The following is a 21,222-nucleotide window of genomic DNA, read 5'->3' on the forward strand; positions in this document are numbered from 1 at the left end:
GGCTCAAAGTAGAGCCGCTGTTCCTCCACATTGAGAGGAGCCAGTTGAGGTGGTTCGGGCATCTGACTAGGATGCCTCCTGGGCACCTCTTGGGTGAGGTGTTCCAGGCATGTTCCACCGGGAGGAGGCCCCAGGGCAGACCCAGGACACGCTGGAGAGATTATATCTCTCAGCTGGCCTGGGAGATATAATCTTGGGGTACCCTGGATGAGTTGGAGGAGGTGGTTGGGGAGATGGAGGTCTGGGCTTTTCTGCTAAGGCTGCTGTCCCCACGACCCGGCCCCGGATAAGCGGAAGAGAATGGATGGCTGGATGGATGGATGGATATGAGAGGTGGTCTAATATATTTGTTAAGCACTGTAGGCAGAAAAGTTAATGACTTGAGAGTATAGAATTTGTGTGGGTAAAGTATTTTTTACATAAAAAGTGAAGGAAATTAATGGAATCATGGCAATTAAAACATAATTTCTAGTGTTTTTAATGTGCAGTATGTATATTAGGATTAGGCAGTATAGAGTACCCCTGCTGAAACAGGTGTGAAAACATTAGGCTAATGCATAGAAGTAGCCATGAGTTAGTTATGTGTGATAACAAGATTGACCAGTTAGTATTGTATGGGAATTCAATATTAAATTTATGACCAAGAGACAGTAAGGCATGGGAACGTGATAATGAAGACTGCTCACACTGGACGAGCAGTGTATTATCACAGATGAAGCATGAATACATTTAAAATATGTTGTTTCAGTGAAAGCTTCAAATGATGATCAATACAGGTGTTGTTCAAAGTGACTGTACTTGACAATTTAAATTTTACAAACTCAGTGTCTGTTGTTTAAGATGTCACTAAAACCTCCTGCCCATAGTAAACAGTGTGCAGTTGTTTTCTGTGAGACTTTGAGTGATCATTCTGTGCCCTGATTATTAAATAACAAATAAATTGTTCTTTGAATGTAATCACAGTTATACAATTTATTGTCCATTGTGCTCCAGGCTCTCTGGATTTTTTTTTATGTAACCATGATGAATATTGCAAACATTATTATAATTCATCCCAAAATTAAAATACAACAACAACTAGGTAAACCACATCACTTCCTCATGTGTTGTAATATGGAACGTGCTCAGTGGGATCAGTAAAAAACAAATTCTGTTTGCTCCAGCCACATATTAATATGCAGTTTAGTTGTCAGGTTTCCATGTTTTCCTACACATTACTAACTGGTAGCAATGAGTTATTAATCATATGGCTCTGCAAGTAGTAGTTTGGAGACAAAGTTAGATACACAAGGCTGAGATGGACATGTTCAAAGGAGCAATAGTGGATATATTGGACAAAGGATGTTGAATATGGCGCTACCAGGAAAGAAGAAAAGAGGAAGACCTCAGAGGAGGTTCATGAATATAGGAGTACATGCAGAGGGTTGGTGTGACAGAGGAGGATGGTAGAGGTAGGGTGAGATGGAGGCAGATGATCCGCTGTGGTGACCCCTAAAGGGAGCAGCTGAAAGAAAAAGTAGATTAGGTAAAGATGGATACTAATCCCATGCATGTCTTTATGAAGTTAAAGTGAGCATCCAGGTACCCTAGCCTAACTTAGCATAAAGGGAGAAACAGGAAGCCTGACCACATTTGAAAATACAAAATCACACTACCAAAAGTTTCAAAACATCCTAATTAATACAAAATAAAAAAGTGTCACTGGACACCCCACCAAAAACAATACAAAACAAACAAACAAACAAAAAACAAGAAGCCATTCTCTCAGTTTCTAGCCTTTATGATAAGCTAACTAGCTGCTAATGGTAGCTCTATAACAACAAAAGAGTGGGATCAATTTTGTACAATGTGGATTCTGTGCAGTGTACTTATCTGTAGTAGTATCTCCCAAACTGTCAAATGACTTATTAAAATGATGTAAAAAAATAAATAAATAAATAAAAAAGACAGTACATAGTCACTTCTATACCTACAAAACTATCAGCAGTGAGAAATATTTAATTGAAAACTAGGTTCATTCTGACATTGTTGTGGTCTTGCAGGATGTTTGCGTACATGAGCTTAATAAGCTGCCTATGGAAAGAGCACCCATCAAGGTTTCTAACAGAACAGTCACAAAGCGAGCAAACAGCTTAAAACTAGCATTTACACTTTCTGACCCTGAATATTGAGATTCAAGAACAGAACTTATTTTCATTCAGTCTTATACTCATAAGCTCAGTTTTTTACTCAGAAAAAGAAATCAATATCCTTAATTGTTCATTAGTAAATTCAAATATTCCCTCTCACACACCCACACACTGTGTAGTATCATCATTATCTAACAAAATGTGTAGCAGCTCTCAGCTCTCAGCCCTGGCCCGTCCTCTGCCTCATAATCAGGATTTAAAGTAATCTTTGCCACCCAAAGCCTGATTAATTCTACCCTGCCTACAGTATTTGTGTGTGCAAGTGTGTATTTTGTGCTGTGTGTTTTACAGGTCTATCAGGAGCACCAAAAACAAATATTCAAATGTCATACTTTGTGTCTTGAATTAATGTTGATTTCAGCAGCTGTTGATTACATCAGTAAATTTACTTGTTTAATGAAGACATGTCATTGTTCGTTTTTTCGTTTATATTTCAACCCCTGTTAATTGCCTTTGAATGACATGTTTTAGAAGTGTCACACGTCTATGATATCCCTTAAACTGCTACAGTGGATGAAAGAAACAAACTCCTATTCCAGGAATGCCAATCATAGATAAAAACACATTCACATCAAAATTATGTAGAGTTGCTTATTTTCTTTTTATTCAGTTCTTTATGTCTCCAATGTACAGTAGTGTTATTAGAAGATAAAATGACAAAAAGGCACAAATTCACAATAAAAGAAAGAAAATACAGGAGACAGGTTAACAGGAGTGCGAGAGAGAAAGTAAGAGAGAGAAAGAGAGCTTTAACAATTTAAAAACAGTTTGGGATTATGGAATCATTTGGTTTTATATTCTGATTATAAATCGAGGAATCTAACAACAGATATCTATGAGATTGTCTCTGTTAAACCACGTTCTCTCACAAGTTTGTAGGTTCAGACTCTTAGAAACAGATATACTGTCAGCATCTGTTCTCAAACAGCCACAAATATTTGTCATTTCTTATGTGTAGTTTTAACTCCCAACACTCCAGCACCCAATTGAAGCAGCTTCAAAATCGAGAATAATTTCCCCTCAATCCCTCATTGCTAAACACAGGAGGGCAAAATCTAACTTGCGCCAAGGCTTCATGTAGGGCTGACAGTCATCTAATTTTGTGGATCAATGAACTGACCTAAGCTGCCGTTCCTTTGCAGAGAGAGAAGTCAGTATTGTTCAGAGACTGACAACAGAGGTACAACATTCAGAACAAAAATATATATTTATACACTGTCCTGCCAATGAGACGTGGTTCCTGTGAGGGAATAATGAAGGACAGGGAAGAGTAAATAGGCGCTTTGCTTATTCTTCTTTAAATTTTTTTTTAACCTCCAAATGCAAAGTGCTGCTTCGCTGGAGTATCCTAAAGAGCTATAACAATATGTAAGAATGCATTTTTTTTTAATGACTACAGTTGACAATATTCCTCAAAACTTCTTATCACTACTAAATTTCAGCAACTATAACTCAACATTTTCTGATTCTGTGAGAGGAGCTTGGCCAGCGTGGTATGTGTAATGCTGAGTAGATAGCGATGAATTAAGAAGATCAAGTGCCAAGAGGGTGTGCTGTAGGTTTTGGCAGGACAGTCTGATCTATATATATGTGTTCATCTACAATAATTTATTTACTATTTACAAAGTCAATACATACAGTACATCCACAAATCTCCATGAATCAGTTGGTAGCCCCATCACAGACACTGAATGAGATGCTCGTTGGACAGAGGTGGTGGGGTTGGAACATCCAGGGCCAATGTTTAGTGTCAAAGAGGAGGCAACAGAAAAATAGTTTGCCATGATAGGCCTATTCACATTATCTGGCATACGTGAACAAAAAAAAGTTTCAAAGTTAGATTTCACAAGGTTTCTAATGATCCTCAGAAAAGCTTTCAACTTTTCTAATGCCTTATGAACACTAAAAATGTGATTTCTTGGCCACATATATGCACACAAGATAAGGGTCAAAGACAATGCTCAAATGTCTGTTAATCATTTGCTTTGCCTTTCCTATTAATTAGGAAATGCTGAAGTTTCACTGTGAAACAAAAACCTAAAACTAACCAGATGAAGCAGATTAAACCGAACACTCCTTTAGAAAAATGCAGCTGAATATGTGAGCAACTTTTGGAAATCTGCCAGAAAACATTTGCGTTATTAGGAATTTCTACAAGGTAGCAACAAAATGACTCGAATTCAAGTGCCAGTGGAAGAAAAATGCTTGCAATGGGCCAAACAGACATCATTTTGATTGATAACGGTACTTATACCATTTGTATTCAGTAATTGCCAATGAAAAGCCCTGCAGTGAAACTGATATTTATACTGTAACATTCTCATTCCACGCAAGTGTGCATTTTTATACTTTAATAATGATACAATTTTGTGCATAAATTACAAAAAATAGGTTTTCATTTATCAGTGATTTGAAAGTTACTAAACTATTTTACATGAATTAATATTAGCTTGTTAGTGCAAAATGTCTTTAACATCTTCTTTGCTAAAATCCAGATATGGATCTCATAATCCTCGTGTTATTTTATTGACATTATCTGTTGCTTTCTCTTTAAAGTTTCCATACTATTAAAACACGTGGAGGATGTGAAGTAAACGGGGGCAGATGGAAAGAAGGAAAATAAAGGTAACTGAAGGCAAAGGAGGCAAAACAGACACCAGCAAGATGAAAAACAAATTAGTGCCCGCTGTTATCACTCCGCTAGCTTAATTTGTTCCTTGTTTCTTCACCCAGCTAGGATCAACTTTCTACAAAAACACTCCCTACCCTACATGACGCATTCACTCATGCATACCCACATACACACAAAAAAAACCCCCTCCAAAACAAAGCTCTAATTCCAATAACCTTTAGATCCTGCAAGAGAGAAATCACCTCATCCAAAGATACAATAAAGCTGGACTTTAATGATGAATCAACAACTTAAGCCCTCTCGAGTTGAGGCTTGCGCTCCAGTTTAGTAAAACTGCAATGACTGAGGAGAGACCAGTGTGTCATGATAGTTATTGCTATTGCTGGATAACACCATTTATCCACTGAAGATGACACAATGGATGACAAGGCAAGAATTGATGCAGAAGAGGAATAAAAAAAGACACAGTCCTACACTCGTTTATGGCTGTTCCAGTTGTGTGCTGTGTAGTTTTATATGCAGGATGACACGTTTTACCTGTATCCCTGTAGACTATCTCTCTCTCTCTGCATTTTTATGTAAATGCATTACGGGATATTTGTGTTCAGATATAACCTTCGATTACTGCACGTTTAAGCAGCTTGAACAGCCGGATGACACTGAAGAGGATCTGCTGAAAGAAGCCTGAAAAATATAGCTGAAAACCTTGGTGACCTAGCAATGTTAGAAAGACACACACCACTAACCCCCCCAACCACACACACACATATACACACACACACACACACAAGCTCACAAAGCAGCAGAGAAGCTAATGAACTGGAAAAAAATCTTATCTGTTAGGTCAAATTTATAGCAGAGACAACGCAAAACTCTTAGCACAATCCCGACCTTGCTGCTGGGGTTTGTAGATTTGCAAATCGAGTTCATCAAGAAAGGGAAACACCGCATGACACAAATAGAGAGAAGGAGGTACAATGACAAAATAATAAATGAATAAAATGAAAGGATCAAACAAGCAACACAGCACTGAGCAGATACAGCTTGGCTTGTTCTGGAAAAAATGAACATCCACAGACAAACGTACAGAATCATTTTAAAAATCTTGTCTATATATATTTATACGTGTGGTTATATTATATATATATATATATATATATATATATATATATATATATATATATATATATATATATTATATATATATATATATATATATATATATATATATATATATATATATAAATCAGTACAATTATTCAGCTCCCCAATATACTGTATCCTTTATATATACACCATTGAGATATCTTAAATAGAAATAAATCCTAAATTGCAGAGATATATGACACTGTTCTCTGTAGTTTAGAACATTTCAGACAAAAAGAGAGGACTGACTGACAAAATCTATAGTTTTGCTACTGGAGGCCTCAGAGCAATTAACATGTGGACACCAGATAAAAAATAAAATAAAATAAACAAAAAGGACACATGAGACTTAAGGAGAGATGGATGGGCTGGAGGACATCAGCTGAAAACTGGAAGTTTACTGGGTCCAGGTCCCTGAAACCAAATTGTACTGCAAGAGGTGATTTTTGGACCGGCCGGTCAGATTTTGTGTCAGTTGAGACAAAATGAGGATGTGAATCCGCTGGTGTCTGGGTATTCTGGTCTGAAAGAGATGGCAGAAAGACAAAGGTATGACACTGTCTAATATAATATCCTGGCTTTTCACCCCATTCATATGCATATTTAGAGGCATGCATATCTAAAATGTACTCAGATTTGTCACTGCTCTTGTGAACCTCATTTCCAGCTGCAGCATGCAGGTGAAAAACCTACATCCACTGTTCATTACCTAACATGAAAGAGACAAAATTAGCAACTAGATGATGATCACAGGGAAGAATTTAGCAACTAAAGAGCCTGCTAAATGTGTAAAGTGGCATTTAATATGTTAACTTTCTGCTATTCTATAGTCATCCAAAATTTGTGACCATCAGACAATATGTACTAAATGTTACCTGTAATAACCTTATAACCTAATAATTAATTGGCCACGATTTCTTGTTGTTTATAAGCTGATGTGCGTGAACTATAACTGATATCTGTGTGATCATCTAAAGGGCTCCTAAATGCTCAAATTTACGTTTGAGCAATTAGACAACAGTTTTGATAATTCATTCATTTCTAAACTAAGAAACAAAAATACTCTCACGTTTTTCTTCTTCATCTCACATAATTGTAAATTTGATATTTTTTGTCAAACAACGCAAACAATTTGAACACATCACCTTCGACGCCAAGGCACGATTCACCATCACACAAAACAGAAAAACAAGTTTACCTGATGAACAGCAGCATTCACAGTCCAACACAGCCTCAGTCCTCTAGAGCAACCATCCCTTTCACAGGGTCCTTCACTCTCATCTGACAAAAAAGAAAAATATTCACACAAGGATTTTTTTTTTAGGTCCTCGCAGACATCCACCTCCTCCAGTTTCTTGTGGTCACTGCACTGTAAGAGCACCAACACAGGATGATCTACTGCATATGTAAGAATTGCATCCTCAAAGCAGAGAGACTTGAAAGTACTACAGTAAAGTAGTATAATAACAACAACTGCATGTCTTTGCTCTCCACAGCTGTCTATGTGTGTGTCTGCAAGGTAGTATAATCAGTTATGCTTATTAGTTATAACAAGGTGTTTCTTTGGTGTTGGCTTCATCAAACTGTAACGTGGCCTCAACCTGTTCTGCACTGAGGTGTTGTGCAGGCAGGTGTTGCTCCCTGCAAAATTGCAGGGAATAAGTATTTCAAAGTCTGAGGCTATGATTTTCAGTTGGAAAAGAGTGGGGTGCCTGCTCTAGATTGGGAGGAAGTTTGTCATCTCAAGTGGAGGTCTTGTTCACGGGTGAGACAGAATGACAGGCAAATCTGGTACAGCAGCAGCACGGCATCCATTCAGGTGCTGTAATGGTCTGTTGTTGAAGAAAGAGGCAAAGCTGACTATTTACTGGTTGATAGTGACCAAAAGAATAATATACAAGCTGTGAAAACTTGCTTCTTCTCTCCTAAGAGAAGGTTCTCCTGATTCATTCAGGAGGGACTCAGAGCAGAGCTGCTGTTTCTCTGTATTGAAAAGAGCCAGTCAAGGTGTTTTCCCAGCTGGAAGAAAACCATGTAGCAGACCCAGGACACGCTGGATCAACTGTGTCTCAGCTGTCTCAAGAATGCCTCTGTGTCCCCACAGAAGAACTGGAGGAGGTGATAGGGGAGAGGGAACTGTGGAAAGTGCTGCTTAGAATGTTGTTCCAGCCACCCGGATATGTGGTCGAAATTGAATGGATATTCCTATATATTCATTAAAAGATACACTGTATCATTTTGAGTTTAATCTTGCCTTGTTTACCTCATCTAGCTCTTTACGTGTCTCCTCCTCCATGCGACGAATGTCTTCCATGTTCAGTTCAATCCATTTATCGATCCAGCAGAACAGCTGGCGGTGGAAATTAGTGAACAAACGCTTCTCTTGCTGTGGCACAACAAAAAAGACCAAGGGAAAAGTTATACAGTAGTTTAAGGAACCGAATTTCTTAACATCAGAGATGTGTAATTCCATCCTGTGTTACCCTGTTTATCCCTGAGAGGCTGGTGCAGCATACATACACAGCGTGCTAGTGAGTGGTGCTTTTTCCATTATTACCTCAAGCAGTCAGGATTTACTGTATGTGTGCAACACCATGGTGCAACAGCTCTTAACAGACATCGTCAAGGAAGTAAAAATGGATATTCCTTGCAAGATGAACAATATAAATGACTTTCAGACCTCAGTGGCTGGCCTTGACCTGTAGCTTCCTGGATGTGATGCTGATAATAAAATGAAAATGCTTAAAATCAACAAACCTTTTGAATGAAATTCTCCACTTTGTTCTGCAGGCCCCACCACTTGAATTTGACAGTGACCAGTTTGTAGGCACACATGTGTGGGCAATCTTTCTTATTAGGAAGTTCCTTCTGCAAGTACATAAATACACAAAGAGTTTTTTTTTAAGTTAACAAATGTTTGTGTATAACACATATGCCTGGACCTATGCCTATATTTAGCTAACATTTAATTAATAAAATTGCATTGAGGGTTATAAACCAGTTTGGAAAATTCCTGAGGCCTTCACTTGTCCTGATTCCCTCTAATACTTTTCAACAATAGCAAAATGTTATAAAGTTACTGTAAATATCCTGAATTAAAAAAAACAAACTATAATATATACTAACTGTAATACTAACTGTGCATACTTTGTAGTTTTGCTCTTAAATGCTATATTTAACCTCCTCCCGGCGCCTAAAATCAACAAATTTCATGAAAATTGATGAAAGATATGACCTCAGTGTCCTTAAAAGTAGCTATGGGTACATTATGATGCTACATTATGACCAAATTCTGTTCTGCACAGATCAGGCAACACTTACTAAACATCATAGTTGCTAAGCAACAAGTATCAGTGCAATTATATTTTGTATTTTGCTCATGAGTGATTAACATTAAAGTGGTTATAAAATGCGTCTGTGCCTAGTGAGATGTTTACAACAAGAAGCTGCACCTTCCAGTCCGGCCCTAGAGGTCCTCGTCCTGTCTTCACAGACTTGAACTTGCAAGGATCTTCTTCTGGCTTGTAGTCCTGTTTAAAATGACAAACAAACATGTATACGGTGACATGTAAAGTAAGAAAACTAGATGCTGTGATAGTCTCAGCATGGATTTTAAGGTGACATTTTCACCTTTGGTTCCACTTGGCTTCTGTCTGCAATATCAATATAGACTACATCCACTTTCTTCCAGGTTTCAGCATCCAAACCGTGTGCCTGAAACAGAACCAGAGAGCACAGTGAGATGTAGGCACAAGACTCTGCAGACAGTGGAATTTTTTTTAATCATAACATTTACATTTATTTATGTGTAGGAGTACTGGCTCAGTAATTATGAGCACCTACAACAGGGGGATTAATTTTGGATTTCAAACAAGAATTCTAAAGCAGCTTTTGATTAGGAAACCACTGAACAGTGGGAAGCTCGAAAACAATGGAAAGCACAACCACCAGAAGAGGAAAGTCCACTATAAACCTCACTGCTAATAAATCAAAGACTTCGTTAAACAAGCACCTTTTTTGCCATCTGCATTGTTTCCACTGAAAAACACCCAAAGTGTGCGCATTCATTGCACAACCACAAGTCATTATTGTCATTAATAATTACATTTTCAAGGTGTCCCGTGTCAGGTTTGTGCCATGTCTCAATCTTGATCAAGAAGTTATCTTTCATATACTCGTTCTGCAGAGAAAACACAAGTGAATTTGAGTGAAAAGTCAAGAGTAAATCTTCATGATAATATGTAAGCAGGCAAAGGACCTTGGGAAAACACATTTCCATATTGTCACTGTGTGAACAGATTTAGGTCCCCATAATTTAAGTAACACATGAACCACACACACAGTAATGGTGTCTGACTACTCCTGCGGCTGCGTCATTAAAATGGATCAAATTTCTTTCTCAACTTTCAGGTTAACTTGCTTCCTCTATGAGCATCAAGGTTTGATGTGTGCTTTGTGTCAACACACAGTTTCTTAATTAAACACAGATACTTACAGTGATAACTGCAGAGCCCGATGAAAGACAGCGCGGGAGCAGACAGAGAGAAATACAAGAATAATACAGTTGAGGAACATTTGAGGAATTTAACAGCATTAAGAGTATTGGACAACATACAGAAGGAACGGTTAAACAGCACTTGTCGGTGTGTATGTGTGTGTGTGTGTGTGCGTGTGTGTGTGTGTGTGTGTGTGTGTGTGTGTGTGTGTGTGTGTGTGTGTGTGTGTGTGTGTGGGTACAGGTTGTGCCTTTGACTGTCCTGTGTGTGTTTGTATGACAGATGGCTGTCTAGCAACTGGCAAGCTGTGTGTGATCTAAGCCTGAAAGGCTCAAGTGATTGCACGGCTCTTCTCACTGGACATACAGTAAATTATTCAGCTGCTCCTTCAAGGTGACAAAGACCCACAGACACACAGTTAGAAAGAGTGTACAGGTGAATGTGTACCACCATTATTTCCTTCAGTTATCTTAAACCTCTATTAAGCCCCTCAAATTTGTCATATGTATCACATGTATCACTAAAACCCACCGAGTGAGGAACGGCTGAGATATAAAAACAAGAGCTTCTGATATATGTCATAAACTGAATCTGTACTCTGTATGATGAATACTGCCAAAAACATACTTATTTGCACGGAGCTTGTGTATTTTGTGTGCTAGCTAGTCTGAGGCGTCTCTGCACATATGTGTGTTGTACCTGTGCGACAGTACGGGTATGCGTTCCAGGCCTTCTCGTGGATATTGAGAGCTGAAGCTGGAGCCAACATTCTGACGAATGATGGCACTTTACTGCAGGACAGAGGAGTGAAGAGAAAGCAAGCCTAGTTAAGTCTAATGCATTTTTATTTTAGTTATTTAACTGTACTAGATTTGATTTTATTATAGGTTCTGGTGCTGAGGTTCTTAACCGTCACAGCAAAACCTTACCATGGCAGATCTTTACCTGACCAAGTCCTTTATATTAAACTTTAGCAATATTAATATAAATACCTATAGTAAAATATGATTGTCTATTATAAAGATCAGAAGAAATTGAACCTGTAAAAACATATATAGCAGTAGGTAGTAAGCAGTAGGGTGCTTGTTTTTACACATCAGAGTTCTATCAGTAGATTTATTTAAATCTTTGTAGGTGAGCAAACAGCCCTAAATCTTAACGTTACTATCAGGTTTCCCTAAAAGCTTCCTGAAAAGCCTCCAGCTGATCCAAAACACTGCCGCAACAGTACTAACAGCAACTGGAAAGAGAAATTACATTTATCCTTCTTCTGTTTTTGCTTTGCTGTTAAATCATATATACAAAGTTCAGAATGGTCAGGCCCCGTCATATGTTAAATACCTCATAGTACCATATCATCCCAGTAGAGCATCAAACTCTCAGAGTGCAGGCCTACTTGTGGTTTATAGTTTTCAAAACTACAATAGGAGGCAGAGCCTTCAGCTATCAGGCTTCTCTCCAGTGGAACCAGCTACCATTTGGGATTCAGGAGACAGCGTCTCTGGGCTGGGAAGTGCTGCCATGATGCACTGAGCACTTCTCCTCCAATGCCCAAGTGTTTATTTGCAACTTTGCATGCTATGCTGTGCTACTCCTCTATGTATTCTCTTTCCTCTCACCCTCCAACAGGTCCCTAAGTCTGGTTCTGCCAGAGGGCTCTTCCTCTCCACTGTCACCAAGAGCTTGCTCACAGGGGAGCATCAGATTATTGGGGTTCTCTCTCTAACACTGTATGATTTTTACATTACAGTACAATGGGCCTTGAGATGAGAATCTTGTTAACTGCTGCTATATAATTGAATTGAATTAAGACTTTAAATTAAATTAAATAAGTTAATACACACAAAAAAATATGAAAATAAAAAAAAATATATACGAATGAATAGGATGCAAGAGACTTTCTCTGAGCTTCTTCTGCATCCTCTAACATTTCAAGCCTGTTGTACAAACGCTTACCTTTGCAAATGGTAAATTTTGTGTGTATACTGTCCCTTCTCTCCATCTTTCTCATAGGGTTCATTTTTTAGCACCTCCACTCCTTCTCCTCCACCTGTCTCATTCTTACTGGCCTCGGCCACAGAGTACAGCTGGCCAACCTGGTACTGGAAAAAAAGAAGGCAATTTTTTTAAGGAGACAAATAAAAAGTTGCTTCCTCTCAAGCCTCCATTAAAGAAATACATGTTGACGTTACAGTGTTATTATGCAGATGAGTGAGCTTTCACAGTAAAACACAGGTATATATTTTTTCATGTGCATTTCATCTGTTTCCTCTGATCTTTTTCTTGATTGCTCCACATTCCTCTCCTTGTTCCTGAATTTTCACGGTCCCTCTCATATATCATTGCTTGCTCTCTACATGTTATTTTTATCCTGTCTACTTTTATGTTGCACCCAACTGTTTTTCTCTTTCGCGACTTCTCAGTCTCACGCCTCTGTCTTCATCTCATCCCCCCCTCTTCCTGATCCGAAGTGTGCATGTGATTGTTTAAGCACAGGACAATGGCTTCTTTCATTTCTTAATCACCTCTAATCCACATATAACCTCTGCACAAAGCTGGACCAGAACGCAGACACACTTACTACATCGCATAGATGGAACAAGTTGATTTCTTATGTATTCTTTTCTTTTAACAGGAGACAGATAAAAGTTATTCTTTGTATTCAACTGTTTGCGAGTGTGACTCCCTGCACTTCTATGTCATTCGGTGAAAACAAACTATAAAAATCTGATTACATGTTTACACACAAAGCAAGCTTCTCTTGTGGTCAGCTACAGAGAAAACCTGGCAAGCAGGAAACAAAGAGGATTTGACAATGTTCAGTAATCTAACTAAACCTCATACTTAGGCTCGAAAAATATGCTGCACCTGTCACAGCACATTTTTATACATCTTCTTTATAGCACACAGAAATAACTATGCTTGACATTAATTAACATTAACATCACTATTAATGGTTAGCAATGGTGCTAATTCCCTTACTCAGATTACTGAGCATACATTAAGATGTTTCAATATTGCATTAAATGTTTTAGCTCCCTTTTGACATTTAGATGTTTATTTAGGAAACCACGAAGAGAGAAGACACTTTTTTTTTTTTAACTAGCTGCTCTTTTTAAGGATGAACTCTTGTTGAGCCACACAGGTTTAAATGACCTTCATGAAACATAAGTGTGACCATGATTGCTTCTTAGAGCTTATTCAATGACTAGACTCATCTGCTGAGAAATAAATAGAAAGCCAAATGGATGCTGGCGACTGTTCGCTCTGATCGGGTAAGGATATTGTAGCTATCCCCTAAATAAATGGGACACAGGAACAGAAAGGCCTCCTGGATAACAGTGTTGGACAATTGTAATTTGACCTTGACTTGTGGGATCAGTCTTTGTCCAGTTATGCCAGAACTTTCTACTTTTCATGCAAATAAAGAACTGATAAGCTTTATCTTAAACGGTGGCCCTTGGCAAGAAGTTAACAGACAGGAAATTAAATTTTAGTAAAATTCTTTAGAGTTTTTTTTTCTTTTGCCACTACCAGGCTTTGACAGTCAGTACAGTATCACTGAAAAAAATGACCCCCCCCCCCCCGAAATGGCAAATGACTGAAGACTGCTGCCTCAGAGGGAAGGAAACAGAGAGGCTTGAGGGATGTGATTCAAGGGCAGAGCGCAGAGAGAAATGAATGTTACTTAACTGTCTTCAGAATTAGGTTTGTCACATTTAAGTCAAATATTTCCCTTTCAGTACTTTCCCAGCATCTATTTCTGACACAGTGTCCAAATCTTCCAAATCTTGAGCTTTAGAGGAAACCTGCCTGATTATTATGAGACATAATTAAGATAAAGGCTACAAACACACAGTTAATGAGAAGCAACATTTAAATCTGAAATGCCTTTGGAGGAAATCAGTATGACTTGTTTTCCAGTCCACTGCTTTGTAGTTTTGAGTTGAAATGAAAATATAAAACAGAAGATTTTTTTATAAAGTCTCAGATTTGAATTCTTGAAGTCCCATGAGTGATCTGGCATTTATGTGGCACACTGCAGCATTTGAGCACTCACTGGTGCTTCACACTGATGCTGGAAACTCCTGCTTTAAGCTGTAGTAAGATTAAGTGATTTAAATATATTTAAATATTTTTTCACAAATGTGCAGCATTAGTCATAGGTCTCTAATAAAAGTAGATTAGACTCATATAATATTCCAAAAATATAAAGGCAGAGGACAGGTGGGGGGAGGGGTTAAGCGTGATGTCATGGAAGTAGTTTCAGGTGACTCATTTACAATGCAGGCCTGAATAGAAGAGCAAACTGCAATGGAAATGACGACAAGACCCGACAGATGGACACAGACGGAGTGTTGGGACAGCGAAATACTGTGTGGATTCAATGAAGATAAGAGTTTCTCTTAAGCTGGATTTTCCTATGCTGACTGGATGTGTGTGGATATATGAAAAATGTGGGCATCAAAAATGTAAATACACAGAAAAGACCAAAGTCCAAAGAATATATATATATATATATATATATATATATATATATATATATATATATATATATATATATATATATATATATATATATATATATATATGCTGAGCCTTCAGCAAATTTTGCTAACACACAGAGACACTTAAGCACACTGCTATACGGTGAGATGACACTTACCTCTTCCACAGAAATGGGAAGAATCACTCGACTGGGAAAGAAAGAAGAATAAATGAAATTACTCAAAAGAATCAAACAAAAACTCCTGAACTTGTGCTTGTTTTAAAGCTAAGGTAAATGGTAATGTATACTGAACAATGGGCAATTCCACTCAAACCAAATGTGGTGAACAAGACAGGACATCAAAATCCAGATGGTTCTGTTTAATGTACTTAAAAATACTTCTAATATGCTCAAACTCAAAATGTGCTTGGTTGTGATCTGACAGCTGAAGTTTAATTCTCCAAAAGGTCCTTGAGTCTGGTTCTGCCAGAGCGCTCTTCCTTTTAAAAAGGAGTTCTTCCTCTCCACTGTCACCAAAGGCTTGCTCATAAATTTTACTTTACTCCTGTTACACCTGAACTATTCAAGCTTCTCAGATACTGTATGTAGAATCTCTTTGATTTAACTGTCCTTGTAAAGCATACCGAACTTGCCTGAGCACAAATACCCCCAAAAGATGTTTTCTTATGCTTTAGGTGGGTGATGAACTTTCTCTGTGAAAATGTCAAGCTGACAACATGAAGAGACATCTTTAACTATTCAGCTTAATACATATTGGGATGCTATTTGTTTCAAATGCATGCCCTTTCCATGGTGGTGTGTAAGCAAAAGACATTAGTCTATATCTGTATGTGCAGTATTAAACTATACAAATAGTGTGTGACAGCAGTTAAACTTTCAATCCACACAAGCAGAAGAACAATTTATTATTTTAAGACAAAGTAAATGAAAAAGATTACAAATCTATCTTTGTGTAAATGGCTATGATGCATTGTCAGAAAATTAACAAAATAATAAGTCCCACTAGGTCCCACTTAATATAAAATTAATAAATTTAAATGTGACACTTATATCACTGAACTGTGAAGAAAGAGTCCCTGATTTGTTTTATTTGCTGTTGTTTAGTTACCAAAAAAAAAAGCCTGATTGTTTCTACGGGCTATGTGAATGAAAACAGTCACATTCACTTGGATAAATAGGCAACAGATTTCTCATATGCAAACAGCATTTGATGGTTCATCTGTTGTTTTTGTTTCACCTTTTCAAATAATTGATTTGTCTCATTTTTTTTTTCCTGGTGCATAACTGTGTTTTAAAACATGTATTGAGGAATGCAGCTGGCTAACACACGGCCCCAGGAGTTGCACACCACCAACAAACTGATGACATCCTTGTCCAGGAAATGTACTCTTCATTCATATTGAGACAATAACAGGTTTTTTGTTTTGGTTTTTTTTGCACATTTGATTGGATGACAGAAGTCTTTAAGAAACTAAATTGCAAGATAATGATAAAACATCCAGTCAGGAGTACAGAGATCACATGTTGCACTATATCAACTATGCAAACCATTACCCAAAGTATTAAGTTGAGAAATCTACTATATTTGCCACTGTAATCTGTTAATGAGTTTATGGTTTTAGGCTAATTTATTAATCAACAGGTAACTTAGCAGTTTTGTTTGGATGAAATAACCCCACTGTTGTATTTTGTAGTGAGTTAGTGAATAAAAATGATTAAAGTAATTTAACTGGATACAGTGAAGAATAATAAATAGTCTCACTCTGAGAAATCTGACAAACCCATATGCATGGAAAAATAAAACCTTTGCTGCTTACAGATGATCAATAGTAACATAAATAGGTGTCCACACACATTCAGCATTACCATGTCAAGAAAAACTCATTTTGCACAAACATGCAAACACACACACCAACATCTGGGCTCTTTTATATCACTCACAATAAAGCAGCAGCTTGAACATGCTGCACCACCTCCTCCCTCTGACTCTTGTGCATCCCAGACCACAGAATGCACATGTACAGTATGCAGCTTTGTTGATTGTTTTGTGAGTGTGTGAGGTATGCCCAAATTCACTTAATCCTACATCCCATTCGCCACTGAATGTAATCTGGCTCTGAGTCCCAGCCAGATACTGGATGGTAGACCAGATGCTGCAAGGAAGGCAGAGATGGGCTCTAATGTGAAATGACGACATTAAAATAGGTTTGAATTTACCAGTATAGCTTCTGCTTTTGTTTACAAGTGTTGCAGTTACATGGTTTTGTCTGATACATTAAGATGATGACGGCATCTCTCTTTTTAAATTGTCAAAGGTGCTGGCTAATATTAAAACCTAAGCATCAGTATAAAGACAAGAAAGCCAATAAAACTCAGAAATGGAGTTGCCATAATGCTTGTTCTGCACTCACTGGCTATTTTGTTAGATACACCCATTCAGCAAGCTGTTTATGGAAATATCTCATCAGCCAGTAAGATGGCAGCAATTTCAGTGCATTTAGGCATGGAGACTGCTGAAGTTCAAACTGTGCATCAGAATGGGGAAGAAGGAACTTTGAATGTGGCATGGGTGCTGGTGCCAGAAAGGCTGGTCTAATTTTTTCAGAATCTGCTGATCTACTGGGATTTTACCACACAACCATCTCTAAGCTTTACAGAGAATTGTCTGAAAAAGAGAAAATATCCAGTGAGCGGCAGTTCTCTGGGGGAAAATGTCTTGTTAATGCCAGAGGTTAAGAGGAGCATGGTGAGAATGCTCTGAGCTGATAGCAGGGCAAGAGTAACTGAAATAACCATTTCTCACAACCACAGTGTGCAGACGAGTTTCTATAATGTTGAACCTTAGGCTACAGCCACTTCTGTTATGAACAATTCACACGGGTTCACCAAAATACGACATTATACAATTAGAAAAATGTTGCTTGGTCTAATGAGTCTGAATTTCTGCTGCAGCATTTGGATGGTAGGGTCAGAATTCAGTGTAAACAACATGAAAAGCATGGATCCATCCATCCAATAGTTCAGGCTGGTGGTGCAATGGTGTGTGGGGTATTTTCTTGGGCCCCTTAGTACCTTCTGAGCATTAAACACCACAGCCTACCTAAGTATTGTTGCTAACCATGTCCATCCTTCTATGACCACAGTGTACCCATGTACCCTGCTTCCAGCAGGATACTTTTAACACACCATGTCAAAAAGCTCAAATCATCTCAGTTTTTTTTTTTTAAACATGGTACTGAGTTCAGTGCACTCAAATGGCCTCTACAGTCATTAGATCTCAATCCAATAGAGCACCTTTGGGATGTGGTGGAATGAGAGATTCACATCATCGATGTGCAGCTGACAAATCTGCAGCAACTGTGTGATGCTATCATGTCAATATGAACCAACATATCTGAGACAGGTTTCCAGCACCTTGTTGAATCAATGCCATGAAGAATTCTGAAAGTTAAAAAACGGAGTCCAACCAGGTACCAGCAATGTGTACCTAACAAAATGGCCGGTGGGTGTATATTTCTCTCTTCCCCTCTTACTCTCTGCAAGTCTCCTTGGCCTAACAGTCTTGACAGGAAGATCAGGTGTCTCTTTGTTGCTTTAGAAAACAAATACCAACCCTGCATTGCTCATCCTTTCTTCTTTTCCTCTTATCCTTTTCTTTTACTCAGTCCTCCTCTTTTCCTGCTTCTATTCATTTGCTCAAATCAGGTTTTATATTGTAAAGAAGCTCCTATGTGCATGCACACCTGCCAAAGCTCTTAAGGTGGAGAAAAAGTAGATGTAGGTCAGTGGTGCAGGTGAGGAGCACAGAGTCTAAAAAGACTGGTTATGGATCAATTCATTTTCTCTTGATCCTCACGATGGTATTTTGACGTGCGTACTTTGTGTGCGGATGTGCATGTACAAGCATCTTTCAGTGCTGACAGTGTGTAAATGCATTCAGAATTTAATCGTGACTGATTTAATTAATTTCCAGGGAGGCTTCTGAGGCCCAGAGTCTCCCTAATCACTTCAGATCTTTAGGAATGCCATCACTCTGATCCTGAGCTTTTTCTGTGCTGGGCCATTTATTGATTAAATATAGACTGATGTGGTAGCAAATCAAGACAATAACCAGTGTTAAGCCAAATTCTGATCAGATAGTTCCGCTCTGACCTTGCCTCAAAACAATAAACACATTTATAATAGAAAATATTATTTAAAGGTGTTTTATTTAAGGGTAATGCATATCACCTGAAGCTACTGTAACACAGAACACCTAAAGGAAGCAGAGGTTGTGTTTTTCTTTTTTAAACAGGTGTACCATCAGCTTCCTGGAGCAAAAGAGATGATGTACACACTTACACCAGTAAAGAGCAAAGAGATAAACGAACAATATCCTGTCTGCAGTGACACTGATGACTAAAATGTGTGTTTTTCCCCATCTGAAGGACAATATCATCCCAGTTCATCTGCCATTCATCGGCCTTGCCCTTATTGTAACCACCAGCTGATAGTGAGTAGGCCTCAGTCAGTCACAGAAGCCCGCAAAAAACGAGTTAAAACGATGTGTCAGTTATTTTATTTTCCATTTCCAGCTACAAAGCCACACTGTGTGCCATTACATCCTTTCGACCCAGCAGTCAAATTCCCAAACAGCTGACTGGTGCGTCAAAACCTCGGCATTTGCCCCATTTTTTTTTTTTTTTTTTTTGCCCAAGCTTTGCGCCCAACTCCTCTACCTGCCCCACTCCTGCTCCTCAATCAACCATCCGCCCTGGGTCAATCTCCATCTCACTATCTCCATTCCTCTAGAGGTAAATGCTGGAATGCTCCATCAGTCGTTTCACCTTCACCGCGCATCAATAACATGGCCACAGCGGCTAACAGGGATGGACGCTGGCACTGCACGACGCGGCTTACGCCAGCCATTTCTCCCTCAGCACCACAGCTCATCTCAAGCATCAGTCATTTTAGCACTACGGCAGAGGGAATTATTCTGTTCACCACAGTGAAAGCCTCCCGATTCCAGCCGATGGCTTGTGATGCAAGATGTGAAGGACACAGCCACACCGGTTGGTGATGCAACTACAGCTGCCGCTATATTACCTCTCGATTTATTCAGAGAATACTTCAGGGGGATCAGAGTTGCATGCATGAAAAATTATCACGGACACTGAGCAGGCACCGGGTTTCGACATCACCCTGGCCGCACTATTGCAATTCCCCTAACGGGCGACAATGTCAGCGCTGCGAAAGCAGACGGACAAACGCGCACACCTTATGTTCTCTAACACACGCACACAAGAACACTCTCACTTGCACACACACCTACTTACTATTCCTTTATAAGCATTTTTTTTTTTTTTTTTTTTTTGGCGGTGCAGTATATCCTGGAGAGAACAGCCCAATACAGGTCCAGAAACCGGGTCGATTCCTCCCTCTGTTAGTCGCTTCTTTCTCCGCTTGCTTCTCTTCCACCTCTCGCTCCCTATGTCATTCTACCTCCACAGTCGCTTATTTTCTTCAAATTCACTTCCTGATCGGGGCCGCGGAGCGGCGTTGCTGTTACGCGCAGAGCACCGAGGCCTGTGCATAGAAGACAACACACAGAAAGCGATGGTTCATCGGGGGAGTGGTCTGCGGTGGTGCCACAGAGTCACAACTCTACAGAACACAAAATATAGACTGTAACAAATCATACGGTAGTGAAACAACAACAAAGTTAGTCCACCGCTAGCTCCAAGGTTACTTCATCTACAGCACAGCAGAGTGGACTAATTAATGTTACAAATGAAAACGCCTCCCAATAAATGTTATGTAGCCTTTGTTACCTCCACCAGATCCATTTTATTTATTTGTTTATTTATTTCATAAATATTATCAAGGATGCATACCTAATTTCTTTTATACAAATCACTCCTAAGACATCACTCACGCCTGAGTGGGGTTTTGTCTGGCGCCCGCAGAAAGCAACATGCCCTAACCCACACACCTGTCTTTGTTCCAAGTCTTCTCCGAGTCAGTGCGCAGACAGCTGAAACCAATCAGGCACTGCAGTTACATACGTGTTGATAAAATAACACAAGTTAGACTTTGTTGGGGGGAAATCTGTATTGTATTAATAACCAAGCCAGCAGACTCCAAAGCAATTAATTCAGTTATGGCGACTACAATCAAGACTCGCATAACACCAAGTAAAAGAAGACTGATATAAACAGCATGAAGTAGCCAACATCATGATAAGAAACAGAAAATTGGGGCAAATTTTTA

At 38.8% G+C, this 21,222-nt stretch overlaps 1 protein-coding gene across 2 annotated transcripts; it reads right to left on the minus strand.

Moving 5' to 3' along the window:
* Positions 1–6,074: 6,074 nt before the first annotated feature.
* pitpnab (phosphatidylinositol transfer protein, alpha b) lies at positions 6,075–20,520 on the minus strand. 2 transcript variants are annotated; one of them, XM_030746108.1, is made up of 12 exons: positions 20,289–20,520; positions 15,130–15,160; positions 12,420–12,565; positions 11,163–11,254; positions 10,463–10,470; positions 10,073–10,147; positions 9,598–9,681; positions 9,420–9,497; positions 8,725–8,835; positions 8,231–8,353; positions 7,166–7,248; positions 6,075–6,490 (listed from the first exon to the last, which is right to left on the minus strand). In XM_030746108.1, the coding sequence occupies exons 1-11, from the start codon at positions 20,303–20,305 to the stop codon at positions 7,201–7,203; spliced, it is 813 nt and encodes a 270-aa protein (XP_030601968.1). In that variant the 5' UTR covers positions 20,306–20,520; the 3' UTR covers positions 6,075–6,490; positions 7,166–7,200. The 2 variants fall into 2 exon arrangements, with proteins under 2 accessions (XP_030601968.1, XP_030601966.1); XM_030746106.1 differs by lacking the exon at positions 20,289–20,520 and adding an exon at positions 19,692–19,778.
* Positions 20,521–21,222: the final 702 nt, after the last annotated feature.

Source organism: Archocentrus centrarchus, chromosome 14, assembly GCF_007364275.1.
Source record: "Archocentrus centrarchus isolate MPI-CPG fArcCen1 chromosome 14, fArcCen1, whole genome shotgun sequence".
In the NCBI taxonomy this organism is placed as follows: Eukaryota; Metazoa; Chordata; class Actinopteri; order Cichliformes; family Cichlidae; genus Archocentrus; species Archocentrus centrarchus.

Excerpts from the sequence above, each read along its gene's own strand:
- pitpnab (XM_030746106.1), bottom strand. The coding sequence starts at position 19,756 with ATGGAGATAGTGAGATGGAGATTGACCCAGGGCGGATGGTTGATTGAG. Across the intron at positions 12,566-15,129 it reads TTCCCATTTCTGTGGAAGAG|TACCAGGTTGGCCAGCTGTA; the intron begins GTAAGTGTCATC and ends CTTTTTTTCCAG. Across the intron at positions 8,836-9,419 it reads CTCTAGGGCCGGACTGGAAG|AAGGAACTTCCTAATAAGAA; the intron begins GTGCAGCTTCTT and ends ATGTACTTGCAG.